This window comes from Cupressus sempervirens, chromosome 9 (genome assembly GCF_028749045.1).
Source record: "Cupressus sempervirens isolate cs-2001-9-10 chromosome 9, ASM2874904v1, whole genome shotgun sequence".
Lineage (NCBI taxonomy): Eukaryota > Viridiplantae > Streptophyta > Pinopsida > Cupressales > Cupressaceae > Cupressus > Cupressus sempervirens.
The window spans coordinates 434,904,078-434,922,639 of NC_143126.1; the positions used below are offsets into that span (position 1 = coordinate 434,904,078).

General features: G+C 35.1%; 1 protein-coding gene across 1 annotated transcript in view; it reads left to right on the forward strand.

The window, feature by feature from the left end:
• Positions 1-17,228, forward strand: part of LOC149539159 (nucleolar-like protein) — a 44,385-nt gene extending 27,157 nt beyond the window's left edge. Inside the window, exons 3-4 of the mRNA XM_089800489.1 lie at positions 16,443-16,564; positions 16,688-17,228. Coding sequence (XP_089656615.1) covers positions 16,443-16,564; positions 16,688-16,792 — 227 coding nt within the window. The 3' untranslated portion in view covers positions 16,793-17,228. The remainder of the gene's footprint in view (positions 1-16,442; positions 16,565-16,687) is intronic.
• Positions 17,229-18,562: the final 1,334 nt, after the last annotated feature.

Below are 18,562 nucleotides of genomic sequence, written 5' to 3' on the forward strand. Positions count from 1 at the left end.
TCCTGATGTTCAAGTTGCTAGGTCTTTACCAAGACAGTTAAATGTCATATCTGATAATTGGACTAAACTACTATCCCATTCCGTTGATCCCATTTAGCAATACTTCTCCCCTTCATTTTCTCCTGCAATCACCCGTGCAACATTTTCCACGATAATAACAAGTTCCATGATAAATCAATGATAACATCTAATGTAGATAAGGAATTTAATTATTAACCATAATTCTGAAATCAAGCAACTGCTAATCATCACATGACAAACAATGGATAACGACCATCATTATTAAATAGTTAACATAATGAATACAACGGGTATATTTAACTACCTTTTTCACATGATTATGAAAGAAAATCCATTCAATTCAACCGCTATAAATAAATTTAAATTAGGTCAAAATTTGGGATGTAACATATCCTCCCTCTTAAGTTTTTCATCGTCCTAGATGATTATTGATATCTACTTAGAGCATTACATTAGTGAAAAGAATTAGAAAGTAAAAGTTCAGGCTCTAGCCTTGGAGAAAAGATGAGGGTATTTTTGGAAAATTTCATGATAATCTTCCCAAGTAGCATTATCCTTAGCATGCTGATCCCACTGAACCTTGCATTGAGTCACATCTCGATTTCGTAAGCGTAGCTTACGCACCTTGAGTATTTTGAGTGGTTTTATTTCCACTACCCCTTGTTCTTGTACCTGTAATAGGTTCCAATCAATTATATGATCATGATGAGTTATGTATTTCTTAAGGTATGACACATGAAAGATGTCATGCATCTTTGCAAGAGCTGGTGGTAGGGCAATTCTTCAGGCTCCTAAGTTCATAATTTCCAATATTTCAAAGGGTCCCACATACCTTGGGGCCAACTCGCCATTCTTACCGAACTTGATGGTACTCTTCTAAGGTTTTACTCTTAATAGCACCTTTTATGTCACTGAGAATTCTCTAGGTGTTCTTTTTGCATCTGCATAACTTTTTTGTCTATCATTGGCTTCTTTCAATCTCTGATGAATTTGGATTACCTGTTCTTCCATTTCCTTAAGCATTTTGGGTCCAACAATAATTCTACCCTTCGATCGATTCTAGCTCACATGGGTTTTACATTTGTGGCCATATAGAACTTCAAAGGGTGCCATTTTAATGGTGGATTGATAGGAATTGTTATAAGCAAATAGTAAACCTAATGTAAATATGTTTCCCATTGGTATTGTCGATCCATACAGTAAACTCTTAAAATATCTTCTAAAACTTGGTTTACTCTATCTGTTTGACCATCAGTCTCGAGATGATAAGCTGAACTGATGTTTAGCTTAGTCCCTAATGCTGAAAATAATGTTTGTCAAAATCTGGAAGTTATCTTAGCATCCCTATCTGAGATAATTTTCTTTGGAACTCCATGTGCTCTGAAAATATCCTTCATGAATTTATGAGTGATTTTTGGTGCTCCATCGGTTAGATTTCCTAGTATAAAATGAGCAACTTTTGTCAATCTATCTACTACTATTAGAATGATGTTGTGTCTATTCCGTGTCATAGGTAACTCGTGTACAAAATCCATGGAAATTATTTGCCATTTCCATTTTGGTATCTCATTTGGGTGCAAAAGGCCAGCTGGGTAACGATGTTCTGCTTTTACTCTTTGGCATTCTAGGCATCCTACCACAAATTCTGTAATTTCCCTTCTCATTCCTTTCCAAAAATATAAAGGTTTTATATCGGACAACATTTTAGTCACTCCAGGGTGTTTTGAATATGGAGTTGAATGAGATTCTTCCAGAATCATTCTTCGAAGTTCAATTTTGTTGGGTGTATAAATCCTGTCATGATATCTTAACAATCCATCCTCTTCTATCTTAAATTCTAAATACCTGGGATCTTGTGGGTCTCTGATGAGAGCTTGGCTGATCTCTGCATAAAATTGATCATGCTCTAGACGTAAAATCTGATCTTTTAATCTAAAATTTATAATAGTCATTGCGAAAATGTGTCTCCTTTTGCTTAAGACATTTGCCACTTTGTTTTCCTTGCCCGATGTAATTAATGTCAAATTCATAGTTTGCTAGAAATTCCAGCCATCCCCTTTATCTAGCATTAAGGTTGGGTTGGGTAAAAATGTATTTTAGGCCGTGGTGGTCGGATCGAAGATCAAAAGGTTTCCCAATCAAGTAATGTCTCCACATTTGGAGGGCATGTACTATAGCGGCTAATTCTAGATCATGAGGGGCGTAATTCTGCTTGTAATTCTTTAACTTCCTTGACTCATATGCAATTACCTGCTCATCCTGCACTAGTACTCCTCCAACTCCTTCCCCTGATGACATTCGTTATGACTACAAATTTCTCTTGTGGATCAGGAATTGTTAGAATGGGTGCAGTAGTTAGCTTTTCCTTCAAACATTCATAAGTTGATTGACATTTTTCAGTCCATACAAACTTCCTTTCCTTTCTCTGGAGTGATGCGATCGGATAAGCTATCTTGGAAATTTTTTTGACAAACTTCTTATAGATACCTACCAATGCCATGAAACTTTTGACTTTTGTCACATTTTTAAGTATAGGCCATTCCTTAATTGCCTTGATTTTTGACAGATCTACAACTATTCCTTGAGTTGATATAATATGTCCTAAATATTGAATTTCCTTTTGATAAAAAGCGCACTTAGATAATTTTCCGTATAATTTATGTTCTCTTAGTCTTTGTAAAACCTTTTCTAGATGCTCTTTATGTTCCTTCTCATTTTTTGAACAAATTAGGATATCGTCTATAAAAACCAATACAAATTTAACTAAACAATCTTGAAATATCCTATTCATCAAATTCATAAAAGCTGCTGGTGCATTGGTTAATCCGAAAGGTAACACTGTGAATCATAATGCCCATATTTAGTTCAAAATGCAGTTTTGCGAATATCTTTATCCTTAATACGAAGCTGGTGATGTCCTGACCTCAAATCAATCTTTGAAAATACTGTAGCACCTTTCATTATGATCAAAGAGGTAGTTAATTCTAGGAAGTGGGTATCTATTCTTGATAGTAACCTTATTGAGCATTTTGTAATCTATGCATAATCTCATAGTTCTGTCCTTCCTAACAAACAATACTGGGGCTCCCCACGGTGAAACACTGGGCCGGATTAGTTTCTTATTTAGCGTACCATGCAACTATTATTTCAACTTCATTAATTCTGTTGTTGTCATCCTGTAAGGGGTTCGAGAAATTGGTTTTGCTCCTGGTGTTAATTCTATAGTGAAGTAAAAAACTCGCAATGGAAGTAACCCAAGAAGTTCTTCAGGAAATACATCCTGATATTTCTTTAGATAAGGGTACTTCCTTTCGAAGAAATCCTTCAAATTTTCCTTCATTTCATTTGGGGCATCCCTCAAATTTTCAATCCTTACTGCAGAGATCTTACAACCTTTTCTTCCACATTTCTTAAGTTGCATGGCGGATATTTATTTTGATTTAATTTCATGTATAACCCCTTTTATGTTTACCGGTTTGCCTTGGTCATCCAAACAATCTACAATTTTAGCAAGACAGTCAAGCTTGGCCTTACACTTGCTGAGCCAATTAATGCCTATAATAATGTCGTAAGACCCAAGTGGTGCCACATATAAATTCAATTCATTGTAGAAATTTGGAAAATCAACTTGAGCTTTAAACAGACACTGCTCTACCTTAGCCTTTCATTGTTTTGCATACTCGACTGTCCATGGTTTTGCCATAAAACTAGATCTCTTTGGAAACCTACTTAATAATTTAGGTGATATAAAACATTCAAAAGCTCCAGTATCAATTAAGATGGTAACAGGGTTCCCGTAGATTTTACTTTGGAGTTTCAATTAGGCATATTTGTTGTTTGGCTTGTCGATTGTCAAAGGCTGCGTGGATCCTTTGTTGATAAACATGCTACTGTTGTGGATGGGGTGGTTGGTTGGCTGATTGGTATTGATCTTAATAGGGCATTTATTAGCATAATGATTTCCACAAGTGAAACATCCTGTGAAGGTGGCCCCTTCTTTTCACTGCCCTTATTATTCTTATTTGTATTGAAATTACTTTTAAAATCCTTGATTCCATTCCCTTTTGTTTCTGATTTGCTAAATTTATAATTCTTAAACTGTTTCTTTTGAGATCCCGTATCTGTACTTTCTATACTCCAGTTTATTTTTCTTTTATTATCCCAGATGGAATCATCTCTCTTGATTTTATATTCCTGTTGGATAACCTTTTCTAGAGCTTCTTCCATGGTTCGAGGAGTGAGAACATCAACTATCACTCCTATTCTACTATTCAGTCCCATGATGAATTTCCTCACCTTCAAGTTCCTATCTTGTTGGTATGGTTGTACATACTTCAGTAATTGGGTGAATTTCTCCCAATGCTTATGTATAGTCATATCTCTTTGCTTAATATTTTGAAAATCTAGCAACTTTTGGTCATAAAAGGTTTGGGGTAACCAACGACTCCTAAAAATGGTTACATATTTTTCCCAAGTAATCTCGGTGGTTTTAATGTTTAGTTCAACCTTGGTGTTTTCCCACCATGTAACAGCTTCTCTAGTAAATTGATATATTCCCCAAACTACTTTTGACGTTTCTGAGAAGTTCATAATTTCAAAGTACTGTTCCATTTCGGTTAATTAGGCTTTTGCATCCTCTCCAGATTCAGAACTAGCAAATTTGGGTGGTTTGATCTTCTTAATATTTGTGGATAGATCACTAACTATTTCTTGTTTCTTTTGTTTTTTCGGTTTGGGTGGGTGAAGCTTGAGAGGTTTTCTTGTCGTGTTTACAGGCTTTTGTTTCTGTTTTGGGAGTAGGTGAGGATTGCATTTCCTCTTGGTCCTGCCCAATCTGGGCTGCCATCTCATTCATTCTTTTTTCCATATTATCCAACTTTAGTTGCGTTTTTTGCAAAATCTGAAGCAATAAATCAGTGGATGATTGTGGGTTATTTTCACGGACCATGTCATGCCTGCAATGTTCTCATCGCTGCTCATTTTGTTTGTTTACTGGTTTAACCTGGAAATTGCAAGATTCTTATGTCAATTTGTGTGTGTGTATAAACATGACTTCAACAAATTAAAAGACTTTGCGAGTGGATATAACATATGAATAAACCAATTTATTTAATCAACTTGAATACTTCTATGTTGCATTTATAGCAGCGTTTATTTACAAAAATTTCCTTTTCTGAGGATGTTTACACTATGGAATCTAAATTTTGCTTCTTAGCGTTTAGTTTTGTTTCAGATTTGTACATCTCCCACACCATCCAAGATCTATGGAAGTGCGTAAGAGAATTGTCTTGACGAGCGTTCCATTTTTGAATTAGTTTGTTTTTATATGTTGCTTTACTAGGAGTCCACCTGACTCTTTCCCTCTTCATTTGTTGCAAAGCCTGTTTCAGGGTTTCATTGTCTCGAGGCATGGAACAACAAGTGTAGTCAAAGTTTGGCATGTTCTTAATCAAGTACAAGAAGATGGGATGTCGTGCCTTCTTGCGAGGTGTTTTACGTACTTGCATCCTGTACATTTATTCTAAGAATTTTCAGGTTTATTAGAAAGTAATGTGCCCCAGGCTCAATGTCGAACCCAGCGCTCTGATACCATATGTAACAAACAGATTTTCATAACAAATAAAAGTGATTTAGAAAGAGTGTTCCACAACTAATTATTGAAACAAAATATCATGAATTCCTTTTCATGAGACATTTAACTGATTTTAACTACTAATGATTAACTGAGATAACAAAACCAAACTAAAATAATTGTAATAATGTTCAACTGAAATAACTGTAATAACGATCAACTGAAATAACTGTAACAATGATTAACTGAAATAACTGAAATAACAATCTACTGAAATAATTGAAATAACGATTTACTATCTTTTCTTGCATACAAGTAAAGTAAATGCATAACATGAAATAGAAAGAAGAATATGTGAGAAGTAACTGGTGAGTCTTTAATTGGTTGTGCAAGTCTTGGCTTTTGGTAAGAGGAGAAACATTGACTTAGGCTTAACATCCCAACCTCGGACCATATTCATCCTCACACAATCTATTGAACAGAAAGGCCCTCCTTACTTCAGAATCAGGCCCAGCCACTTGAGCATTCCAATGTTTAGAATGTCCGCACAGTTATGGACGAACATATCTGAATAATTGACACTACTGACATCAAGTGGTCATAGATGGCAAACATGCCTTTAACGACCTTGGCCAAGGTTTTCGGATGGGTTCAATGCTCTGATCACCACCGCTCGACTTGACAACAGAGGAACAATAAGTATGAACATGCATGAGGTATTAAATGATTTTCCTTTTTCAAATAATTTAGAATTGTTATGTCATGTCTGATTTTTATTTCCATGTTATTGCAGATTTCTATCTCACCTCTTCACCTCTTCCTTGGCTATATAGTCGGGTGAGTCCTAGTTGTTTGAATCTCAGAGCAATCAGCTCTGTTTGTTGATCCTCAACTTGATATAAGAATTTTACATATTTTCAACATACCACATTTTTGTGACCCGAGAAATATAATCTTAAGGCGTGCAAAATAAATACCATTTGATTCTAACATTCAGCAGTAAAATAAAGATGTGAACTCATTTAATGAACAATTGGTCTTGACTTATCATGAAAAGTTCTGACTTAAGGAGGAACTATCTGATGATATCAAACAATGATGTTGTACGACTTTTCAAGAATTTGTAGCTTACTGTTGTAAATACAATGCAGTGGTATCTGATAAAAACATATTATAAATCGATTGTATTTGGTAAGTCAACCACATAACCTGGAAAGTTCAGAAGTATTGGAGCCGTGGCTGGATGCTATTAATCAATTCCTTCATGGAAGTAACTTCAAACGCAGATCTTAGTGTGATTACCAATCACGTCTTTTAGCAAAAGATCTCAATGAAATGGGCAAATCGTGGCAAGGAAATATGTAGAGGGAAAAAACGTGAGGAATAAGAGAGATATCTAGAGGAATGGGACTCCATGGTCCCTCACGGCTTCAGAATTTAAAGAAGTATTCGAAAGACCTTTTGGCTTCCAAGAAGCCGTAACTTAAAAAGAAAAAATTTGGGTTCTTGAACGCCAATATGCCAAATGTGCATTTCCATTTCTAGCAAGAATTTGAATAAATATGGAAAAAGATTTGAAGGTTATAAATCAAGGATAATTACAATATATTTATCTACTTGCATGTAGATGTATTTATGAGGTGACATCATATTATTTATTTTATCCAAGGTCGTCTCTATTATTAACTACATCTAAATACATGTTTTATTTGAAAGATTATTTTATCTTCTTGTACATGCATTTAAATGTACATATTTGATAAAATCTTTTATATAAATAATATTATGGTGTCACCTTTATTTCTATATCTATGTGCATATACATAAATATTAAATATACATTATAGTAATGTGGTGAAAAAGTCAATCAAAAGCCATTTGAGATACGCATTATTTCTAATTAACTAAAAATAACTAATATTTTAAATGTTTATTTAATAGCTCATGCATGTCCATCGATTGTATCCTGATGTTCAAGTCGCTAGGTCCTTACCAAGACAGTTAAAGGTCATACCTGATAATTGGACTAAACTAGTATCTCATTCCGTTGATCCTGTTTAGCAATGCTTCTCCCCTTCATCTTCTCCTGCAATCACCCATGCAACATTCTACACGATAATAACAATTTTCATGATAAATCCGTAATAACATTTAATGTAGATAAGGAATTTAATTATTACCTATAATTTTGAAATCAAGCAACTGCTAATCATCACATGACAAACAATGGATAATGACCATCATCGTTAAACAGTTAACATAATGAATACAACGGATATATTTAACTAACCTTTTCACATGATTATGAAAGAAAATCCATTCAATTCAACGGCTATAAATAAATTTAAATTAGGTCAAAATTTGGGATGTAAGAGCTTATATTTCTGGAGGTGTTTCAGTCACACTTTTGGTAAGTCTTCTTTGATTATATAGCCTGAGCAGATTAGAAGCCGTGATTTTCAACAAGCTGGCATTTATTGCAAAATATAGTTTGGAACATGCTTGGCTTAAATGATCTTCTGTTTAGATGGGGCCCAATACTCATGTCTTATAGGTTTAAATATTTTTTATCAAGCTTATTTTTTACAGTAATTATTAGTATAATATTTGTCATCTAAGTTATGTTGCAAAGGTGGAAAATTATTATTTAATAAGGTGAAACATTGCTAACTTTTTGGTATGAAGAAATATTTCATGAGCAATGCTAAGCCAAATATTTGAAGAGTTCCCAGGTCATTGAGCGCACTGTTGAGAGTGCATGTAGTTCCTCCCCCTATTATAGGCCTTGTTATTGTATATAGAGATTCTAATTTCTCTAATTACTGTTGCTTAACTGAAGATATCAGAAATATCTGATATATAAATCTTAGACTGGATGTCTTATATATAAATCTCAGACTGAATGTCTGATGTCTGATTCAATGTATGAGGTCAGACAGTTTTGATTTGATTTGTTACTGCTGTATATAACTGTCAGACAAAGAATATGGATCAGACAAGGTATTGATCAGATTGTATTATATTTGAGGCTGTGAGATCTCCTGATGTAGACTGAGTATTGCCGATTGTAATTGATGCCCAGTCCCATCAGCAGATATGATATTAAGTACTTATGTGAAAGGGTAGATGCCCCATAGGGTCATGATTCTATGTGGCCAATGGCCATGTAGGTTCATGTCCCTATGTGGGCATGTATACAATACAAGTTGTTTAACTTTAATCAACACATCTTAATCGATCATTTAAATCAATCTCCAAATTGATTATAACTTTGCGTGCATGCACGCACACGTGCGCACACATACACATATCTGAATTTTGATATCATAAACATTATGACTTTTCTAATATTAATAACCTTAATATATGCGCGCGCGTGTAAGAATAGAGAGAGTCATATATATATACTTCTCCTGAAGCTATATATTTAACACTCCCTCTTAGCAAGGGAGAAGTGAAAATATCAATAAGATCTCATAAACTCTTTAACAAAATATCAAAGATAATGATATTCATAAAAACAACAGATTATCTTACTTTAACACTCTGAACTAGTGACTTGTCAAATAACTATAATCACAATGTTATGAACACCATCACAACATATATTATGATCTCTGGCTTTTTAGACCAATAACTAAAGTGATCATAGTATGTTCGTTGTCAATGACTTTCGGCATATCCGAAACAAAAGAAATATAAAATGTTATGATAACAGGCCTATCATTTGTAAGATTGTCACCTCACAAAGATTACCTTCTAAATATATATGTCTATGAAAGATTGTCACCTTTCATCACACAACTATTTAATTAGAAGCATAAACACACATAAAATTGAAACTCAAGTTCAATATTCAAAAATTACATTTTGACGATACCAAGTTTTCCTTGGAAGTATTCCAATTTAACCTTAGCAAGAGGTTTGGTAAGAACATCTGCTGTTTGCTCATTTGTACTAATGTAATTTAGTTTGATAACATCTCGATCGATTGTATCTCTGATTCAATATGCTTATATTGATGAGAAAAACTGAATTTACAGATAACTGATTTATCTTTAGGTCTGAGTACAACATTGCATATGTCATAAACTTTGGAAATGTATCACTCTCCCTCTGATTCCTCACTTTGGGATTCTCATTTGAATTTATCCACTATGTCTCTTTGTTCAACAACTTAAAATGCAAGGTCTTCATTCTTTTCATCCTTAACTTCCACTAGGGCTGCTTGAATTTTCTCCCATTCCGGACAGATGTAATGAGTGTGACCGAATTTGTCACATTTGAAGCATTGTACTTTGGACCAGTCTCTTTTCTTGTATGATTTGTTTAAATCCTTGTTATTTTGATGAATTCTCTTTCTTTTTCCCTTATTATTGGTACTGATTTGAAGAGCTTGAATTTCTCCCTCTTGATTTGAAATGATTCCTCTTGTAATTAATCTTGACTCTTCTTGAGTGCATTCATTTTTGAGTAGTTCAAACTTAGGAAGTTCTGGTTGAGAACTCAGTCCACGAATAAATTTCTCTAAGAGAGTGGTAGTCTTTTTAGTGCTATAATCTTGAGTTCTTCGTCATCTACTTGATTTCCAATGGTCGCAAGTTGATCTTTCAATTCTGAGATTATTAGGAGATACGACGTAATAGTTTCTCCATTATTCATCTTGATGTATAGTAAATCTTGCTTCAATGTTAGCAATCTGCTTGTGTTATTAATTTTGAAAATATGCTTTATAGTAGAGAACATCCCAAAGACTGTTTTAAGATTTGCTATAGATGGAAGAATGTGATCTTTAACTGAATCTATGATGATCTTCATGGCTTTGTTATTGCATCTTTTCCAAGTTGTTTTGTCTGGGTCATTTTCTGGCATAGATTTATTTTCCTCTATTAACTCGTCTAACTCCATTTCACATAGTACAATCATTACTGTGATTTTCCATGATGTAAAATTTGAGGCTCTTTCAAGCCTATCATCTAGTCTTACATGATTCACCATTTTGAATTAAGGTTATATAGAAAGTCTGATTTTGATAATTCTGAGATTTAATAATTCTTAAGAATGAGTTTCTCTATCAGGATGGCTCTGATACCATGTTATTGTATATAGGACCTCTGATAGAGATTCTAATTTCTCTAATTACTGTTGTTTAACTGAAGATGTCAGAAATGTCTGATATATAAATCTCAGACTGGATGTCTGATATATGAATCTTAGGCTGAATGTCTGATGTCTGATTCAATGTATGAGATCAGACAGTTCTGATTTGATTTGTTACTGCTGTATATAACTGTCAGATAAAGAATATGGATCAGACAAGTTATGTTGATCAGATCGTATTATATTTGAGGCCGTGAGATCTCCCAATGTAGACTGAGTATTGCTGATTGTAATTGATGCCCAGTCCCATTGGCAAATATTATATCAAGTACTTATGTGAAAGGGTACATGCCCCGTAGGGTCATGACTCTACAGGTTCATGTCCCTATGTGGGCATGTATACAAGTTGTTTAACTTTTTTATCAACACATCTTAATCAATCATTTAAATCGATCTCCAAATTGATTATAACTGTGCACATATATATACACATAGACACACAAAAAATATATCTGAATTTTGATATCATAAACATTATGACTTATATAATATTAATAACCTTAATATATATAAATATGCAAACTTAAATCTGAATTTTGATATCATAAACATTATGACTTATCTAATATTATAACCTTAATATGTATATATAAGAATAGAGAGAGTCATATATATATTTACTTCTCCTGAAGGTATATATTTAATAGGCCTACCTGCAACTAGCTGGGGGAGGAGATCGCAGAAATCAAACTATGATCAATCGCCTATATATCTATCTGGCCCCTGATCATGAATGGAATACAGTTACCCATCACCCATGATTAGATAGGGGGTTGCGAAGTCGGTTGCTGAAATGAGTCTATTGCTGAGTAATAGCATTGATGCAGTCAACCACTAAATATATGGGGGCAGTTGAGTGCATCAATATCTCAATTGACCCATCTATAGCTATAGAATAGTCCAAAAAGGTTGGTTGATTTGATAGGGGCCTGCTCCCACCTGCCTTCTCTCTCGACAGAAAGGATAACACCCTACAACTATGGAAAGGCAGGGCAGGCGGATGGTAAACACCATACGGACAGGGCCCTATGAACTCCTTTCCAGTGGCCGGCCGGCTGCCGACTGTAATAGATGGATGGTTTGTTTGATTGATCAAGAATGACTATGGACTTGACTCTATAGTAATAGCAAGTTTGAATCCGATCTCCCAGAACAGCCGTGCTATCCTGAAGCCTGACACTTTAATATTATGTGGTTCAAGCTGTCTATGAATTCGTGAAGGCATTTGTTGAGTGTATGGCCTTGCTGTGAAAAGTATTATGTTGTGCCTTTACAAGGAGTTACTGCAGTTGACGAATCTGTACTGATTTGACAAGTATAGTCACTATGCAGGGATCAAGAGGGGGAGTGTAACTGATAGCAAAATCACATCTGGATGTTGTTTGAGTTTGGAGAGTGCCGTGATTTCCTTGTGTGGCAGGAAGCATACATTTGTGCCACAAAGCACTGCAGTAGCATAATATATTGCAGCATGTGTAGCAGTATGGCTTCAAAAGCTCCTTGCAGGATTGTTTGGTCAATCATTTGAGTCAACTTTGATTCACTTTCAAATTTGCACTGATGAATGAACAATTGACATTCTCATCAAGCCTCTCTTAGGTGAAATTTGTAGATTTTTTGAGACAAGCTTGGGGTTGTGAAGAATGCTGCTCTTGCTCAGGGGGAGAGTGAACACCAGTGATCCTTACTATGTGCTAAAATGCATATTTCTCTGAGACGGAGAAATATGAGGTGAAAGACCTTGGGAGATGTTACTGAAATGCATATTTCTCTGAGACAGAAATATGAGGTGAAAAGCCCTTGAGAGATGTTGCTATAATACATATTTCTCTGAGATGGAGAAATATGAGGTGAAAACCCTTGAAGAGATGCTGCTCTTTCCATTCAAGTGAGTAGCCATGGTGGATATCATGTTGAGAGACTTCATGAGGACATCATGTTGAACAATTTTGTGATGGACACTTGTGTATATATTTCTTTCCACACATGGGAATAGCCATGGTGGATGTCAAGTGTGTGACTCCATGATGTACCCATTGTGGGCACCCATGTTGAGATATTCAATGACAGGGATATCTGGAAAGATACCTCCCTAGCAAGAGGGAGTGTTGATGTTATCACATCAGCAGCTATCTTTCTTTCCTAAATTTAGATTGAATAAATGAATGTTAACTCATCTATGTTTTGTATCGCTGCTTCGTATGCTGTTGAAATTAAAGCAACATAGTCAGTGTTGATGTATTTCTATATTGGTAGACGTTTTCACTTTTAACGACAGTCTTTTCATATCTCATGGAAGACTCTTTGTTTATTGCAGCACTTTCTTCAATTGACATGCAAACCCTTGGTTTCAAGACAATGAAGAGTCAGTGGTTTGTATATAAATAGAGTCCAACCTTGAAGGGTTCTTGGCTCGCAGAGGAAGAGAAGTTTATACGTCCAAGCTAGTTTTGTGTGAACTGTAATTCAGACTGCTGAATATCTATTAATAAAACTGATATTATTGAGACTCGATTTTTCACTCTCTAGTTGGAGGGATGTCCCAGGATACTTGTGTTCTTTGTTTTGTGTTCATTATTTGTTTTGTGCTCTTTATCTTAAATTCTGGTTAAAAATTAACGAAGGAACATGATAAGGTGCCTGAAGTGATCCCCTCTACCCTTGGCCCAAGAGCAGATATACCACCCCGACTGGCTGCATGTGGCCTTCCACCATTCATCCTTTATGAGGTTGTGTACCTATTCTGGCCACCTTATTCGCTTCCCTATGATTGAGACACTCTTGAATCCATCCCAACAATCAATCCATGCAAATGTTGGAGGGGAACCGACAATAGCTTGAAGCGATCCTTTACCATAGGCCCAAGAGTACATATACCATCCCTCTCGGCCTCATGTGCCTTCCGCCATCCATCATGAGGCAGTGTACTCAGTGAGGAAGCTTGTATTAGTTTCTCCCTCCTTGTATATCCTCTAGCTTGCCATGATTGATTGCTGCCATTTGATGAATAGACGTGAATTCCAGATAATTGCTTATATCTAATATGGCTGGTGTTATGTATCACATACATGATTTGAATTGTTGCCTATAAATGTAAGGAATTGTGCATTTAAAACTTATCTTGCTGCATATAATAAAGATATGTATTAAACACATTTTCATCCAAACCACAATGAACAGGACTGCTAATGCTTATAATCGATAACAATTCCTGATCTGATCCCGATCATTGATAAATGATGTGCTGGTCTTCTCTTATGAGCACTGATGCTTTTCAGATTAGTTCCCTTGATGTCTTGATCGATAATATTGGATTAGATTCTGCCCTTGTTTGTCTTAAAATGCTTCTCTTTCCTGCACTTGATTCCTCTTTTAAGTGGTGTTTCTGTCCATAAATTCCATCATGGTGGACAGACAAGGTCTTTTAGCTTTAAAAATACGTATCTGTTGTAATTGCCCCCTCTTTCTTTTCAATTGCTACTCTGGAGTAATTAATTAATATTCTTAGCTAAAGCTGGACATTTCATTATGTTTACCCAGCCGTAGTCTCCCTCTTTTTATAATCACAACATATTTTGTTTGTTGTCATTCTGAGTAAGCCTTATACTATACTGAGTTTCCCAGGTTGGCTCATCATATTATTTGTTATCCTCTTTCAAGCTAGTGGTCCTGCTTAGAATAATATGTCCTCGACATTGGATTGCCCTCCTATCGATTCCAATCACCCAGGTTATTATTTAAGAAAGGTTGGGATTGTAGTTTCTACAGTTCTATAAAAGTTGTGATTTGTTTTATAAAGGCTGTGATTTGTATTAACCTTAGGTGGGGCACGACAATTTACCCCTCCCAAATTTGCTTGTCCCTAAGCAATGTCAATATTATCCACGTCTTTCAAGGCGAGGGCTTGAACTAATCCTTGCTCGTTGGTCATCCTTATATCCTTCATTTGAATAATGTCACAGGTATACTGTTGATGTTAAAGCGAGAACTTATATATTAAGATGAGAACTAGGAGCATGATACACATCTTTACAATGTACTACAAAGACACTTCCTTATTGGCCAGAGGAACCTTAATGGGTTTTCTGGAGAGGTATCAATTTGATATATTAATTTTTTTACTGTTGATATTGGCTGGACAATTTACTTCTAGATCTTGAGGATACAAGGGTTTGGGTTTGTAGATGGCAAATTGTGGGTGCATGTAGGATCTTGTATTTGATTTGTATGTTTGTCCAGAGAAACCTGGGAGAACCAGCCAAGATTTTTGAAACATTTTTGAATTTCTATTTATAAAGTTTGTCTTCTGGTCTTCAGGTGACATATCGTGTGCTTGGAAATTAGCTACAGAAACTTTTAAATCAATTCTGGTAGAGAGAAGTCAGCTAATTCCTGGTATTTGTTTTAGGCTAGGATTTGGTCTTAATCGTATTGATAGACTGTGTTCACTGACATAATGCATCTATTTCTTAGAAAATGCACCTAATTTCTAGGAATACGTGCTAATCCCATCATACGCCCATTCAATGGGATTCCTATGCACCCTATCCTTGCACCAGCTCATTTATGCCCACCCTTGGGAAAGCAAATAGTTTTTTAGGTACAATTTGGAACACGATATGCTTAATAGTTATATCTGAATATTTTGTATTAACATGTTTCATATTTTAGAAAAATTATTAATTAATCTACATATTCATTTTTAATAAATCATGTATAAATTTATGTTTCATATAATTGTATATTAATATAATAATTAAATGTACACACAGACAGACAAACACATGTTTTTGTACTACCAACGAACCCAACCCCCAATTTTATTTGACCAATCATGCAAACTATACCCTCAAATCTGAATCTGAGTGCGAACCTGAATTGGCGACTTAGATCTTGGCTTCCATTTCTCTTTGCACTTGAAACACAAATCTTTCTTTTGAGGCTTTTCTTGCTTACAAACATGTACGTGCGCCCAATTTTCGTTGCACTGTTGCATAAATTTTCTGTTCAATGTTCTTCATGGTCATCTCTAGGAGGAAATGTTCATTTATTCCTGTCTTTTTTAGAGTAGTCTTTATCCCTCAATTTAGTGGTATCATGTCATAGGGCTTATAAGATTGTATCTTGGACAATGGTAAGATTAAAGTCACTTACTAGGTTCCGAATAGATTTTGGTAACCCTTCCATAAGTAGGTATTTGAGTCTCTTTTCATTTATTCGGGGAACTGTGACAGCATTTGGAATTCTGTCCTCCATTATCAAATGACTGGATCTAGCTGTCTTATAATTGATTATGTTAGTATGGAATTAAAAAAAATATATTGCTTGGTTAAGTAGGATGAGATTTTTCTATATTTGATCTGAAATTTCTATGACAAAAAAGGAAATTTCTATAACAAGAATGGTTTTACTTGTATTAGTAGCCTGCTATTTCCGTTCCTTTCCCACTTCAGCTTTTATTCAGTTGTTTTATTATGCAGTGGAAATGATCTGTTATCTCCATTGCGAAAATGGTTTTAGTTGTATTAGTAGCTTGTTATTCCTCTTCTTGTCTTGCTTCAGCTTTTATTCAGCTGTTTTTATGCTGTGGGAAACTATTGAATGAAATACAATGCTTACAAATTGTTAGTTTGTTGCTTTCTAAAGTTTTTATGGTGTTGTTGCTTTGATAAATACTTGTACTCTCCAGATTTAAAATCTGCACTTGGAAAGAGACGAAGGGATGGGAAAACTGCACCTTTACAAACACTCACAACCATGCAACGTGTCTATGTTAGTAGGTTGATCTCAAAGTATGGGAATGACTACAAGGTATAATGCCGGATAACAAGATGTCCTCGACATGGAATGCTTCTGGTTTTTAATGTTTTGGCCTTCTATATTGTTTCCTTCCCCCGATAAACTTCATTAAGTTATGATTTTATATTTTTGCAGGCCATGTCAAGGGACATGAAGCTAAATGCAATGCAACACTCACTGGCAGCTCTCGAGAAACTGTGCAAAAGATTTAATGCGAATGGAAAGTTGTATGTTCCCTAAGCAGCGAGCATACCGCCATGCAAATATTTGATATTTAATGTTCATTCTATTTGGTAGGTCCCAGGATGCTACCAATAGATGATTATCCACTTTGTGGGACATGTCTGTCAGTAAAGTTTGTCTTTGATCTATTCAACCTCTTTCTTGAGATGATCTTCAAGTGATTCTTAGGAAAATTTTGACATTTGGAGGCATCATGAGTGAGTCAACCCCAACCACAATGGTTGTCACGTGTAATGTATCTCTCAACTTGATTCCATTTGTATTGGTAGGGTATCAGAGAAATGAATGGTGTAATTGGAACCATATATTTGTCAGATATGGAATTGCCCAGTCTTGTTAAACTGAGATCTTCACGATTGGCTGTGATATGGTTGTCCAATTTCTTAGTTCATCAATTACCAACAAGATATAGGATTCAGTGTTTGAACCCCTACATATTTTTCAAATTTTTATTGTCATTTTTGTGTGCATCACTAACAAGCTTTTGTCCGTTTATTAGCTGAAACAAGCTTTAACTTGCAACTATCAAATCTGCTTTACCTCAGGTAAATTAGTTTTGTGCAATTATTAATGTCTATAAACATTTATAATTATACTAGATGCAAAGTGTTTTGATGAGGATATGCTTATGAACTCATTTAAATGCTTGTAATAATTTTGAGGGGCTGACAAAATCTGAATTTCTACAAAGCTTACAATCTCGAGACTGCAGGGCTTATGCCATTCAAATATTAGCTCAAAGGTTGGCAAATGACCATGACCATCTAATAAATAGTTAGTTACATAATTGATGCCATATCAAGTTATTTGACACCTGTTGATATGTGAGTTTATATAAGAGTGTGGCTGGGTTTAACCCATCTTTATATTTTGAGAAGGATCTGGTTAACACCTATATTTCAGACATTCTACTAATAACTTAACAGTTCAATCATAACTTTTAGAAGGCTGGCAGTCAAACAGATTGACCTAAGGTGCACAAACAACTTGACTCATCTTATATTGACCAGCAAGGTACTACACTACTCCCAGATACTTTCAAGCATTTAATGAATGTATACATACGGAGAGGTGGCATCCTATTACTAATTTCACACTTAAAAAATCCACGAGGTGCAACTGGAGCCTAGTTATTCATTTGTGGGTGAGTTTCTGCATGTTGTATGGATGAACTTGTAGCGAGGCCATGCTGAAAACTAGCCCAATATTGAGGCAGTAATTTTGAGCTATTGTGGAGTCTTCGGGTAAAAAAATGGGTCTGTTTTGTTTTTACCAATTTGCGAGTTTTAAGACTTGAGATAATTTTTACATGGTGAATTTTCCAGTGAATTGTATACATATGGACAAGATGTGAGTGGAATTGATCTAAAAGCATACATGTGGATGAGGTGAGGATGGAGCTGATCTATATGCGAAGGGTTGGGGTGTAACTGGGGTTACCTATGTCCATGTTCATTTGGCAGGAGTGATGATTGATTACTGTTTGAAGTACGTGGTATTTCTGTTTTTGTCAAACCTCTTGAAGAAGAGACTAATTTATGCATTGATATTGATTGAAAGGATGATGATGGTGTACAAGAAACTAACATGTTACTGTCTAGAAATTAGACTTTTGTACGATGACAAGCTTCATTTCTACACTTGGTCGATTTGATTAAGTAAAATAGTTTTCACTTGCTATTGGACGTTGTGCCTTATGATTTATGTTCAATGATTTACTTGGACGATTAAGTCGTTCTTAAAGTTCAGAAGATTCTACATCCTATA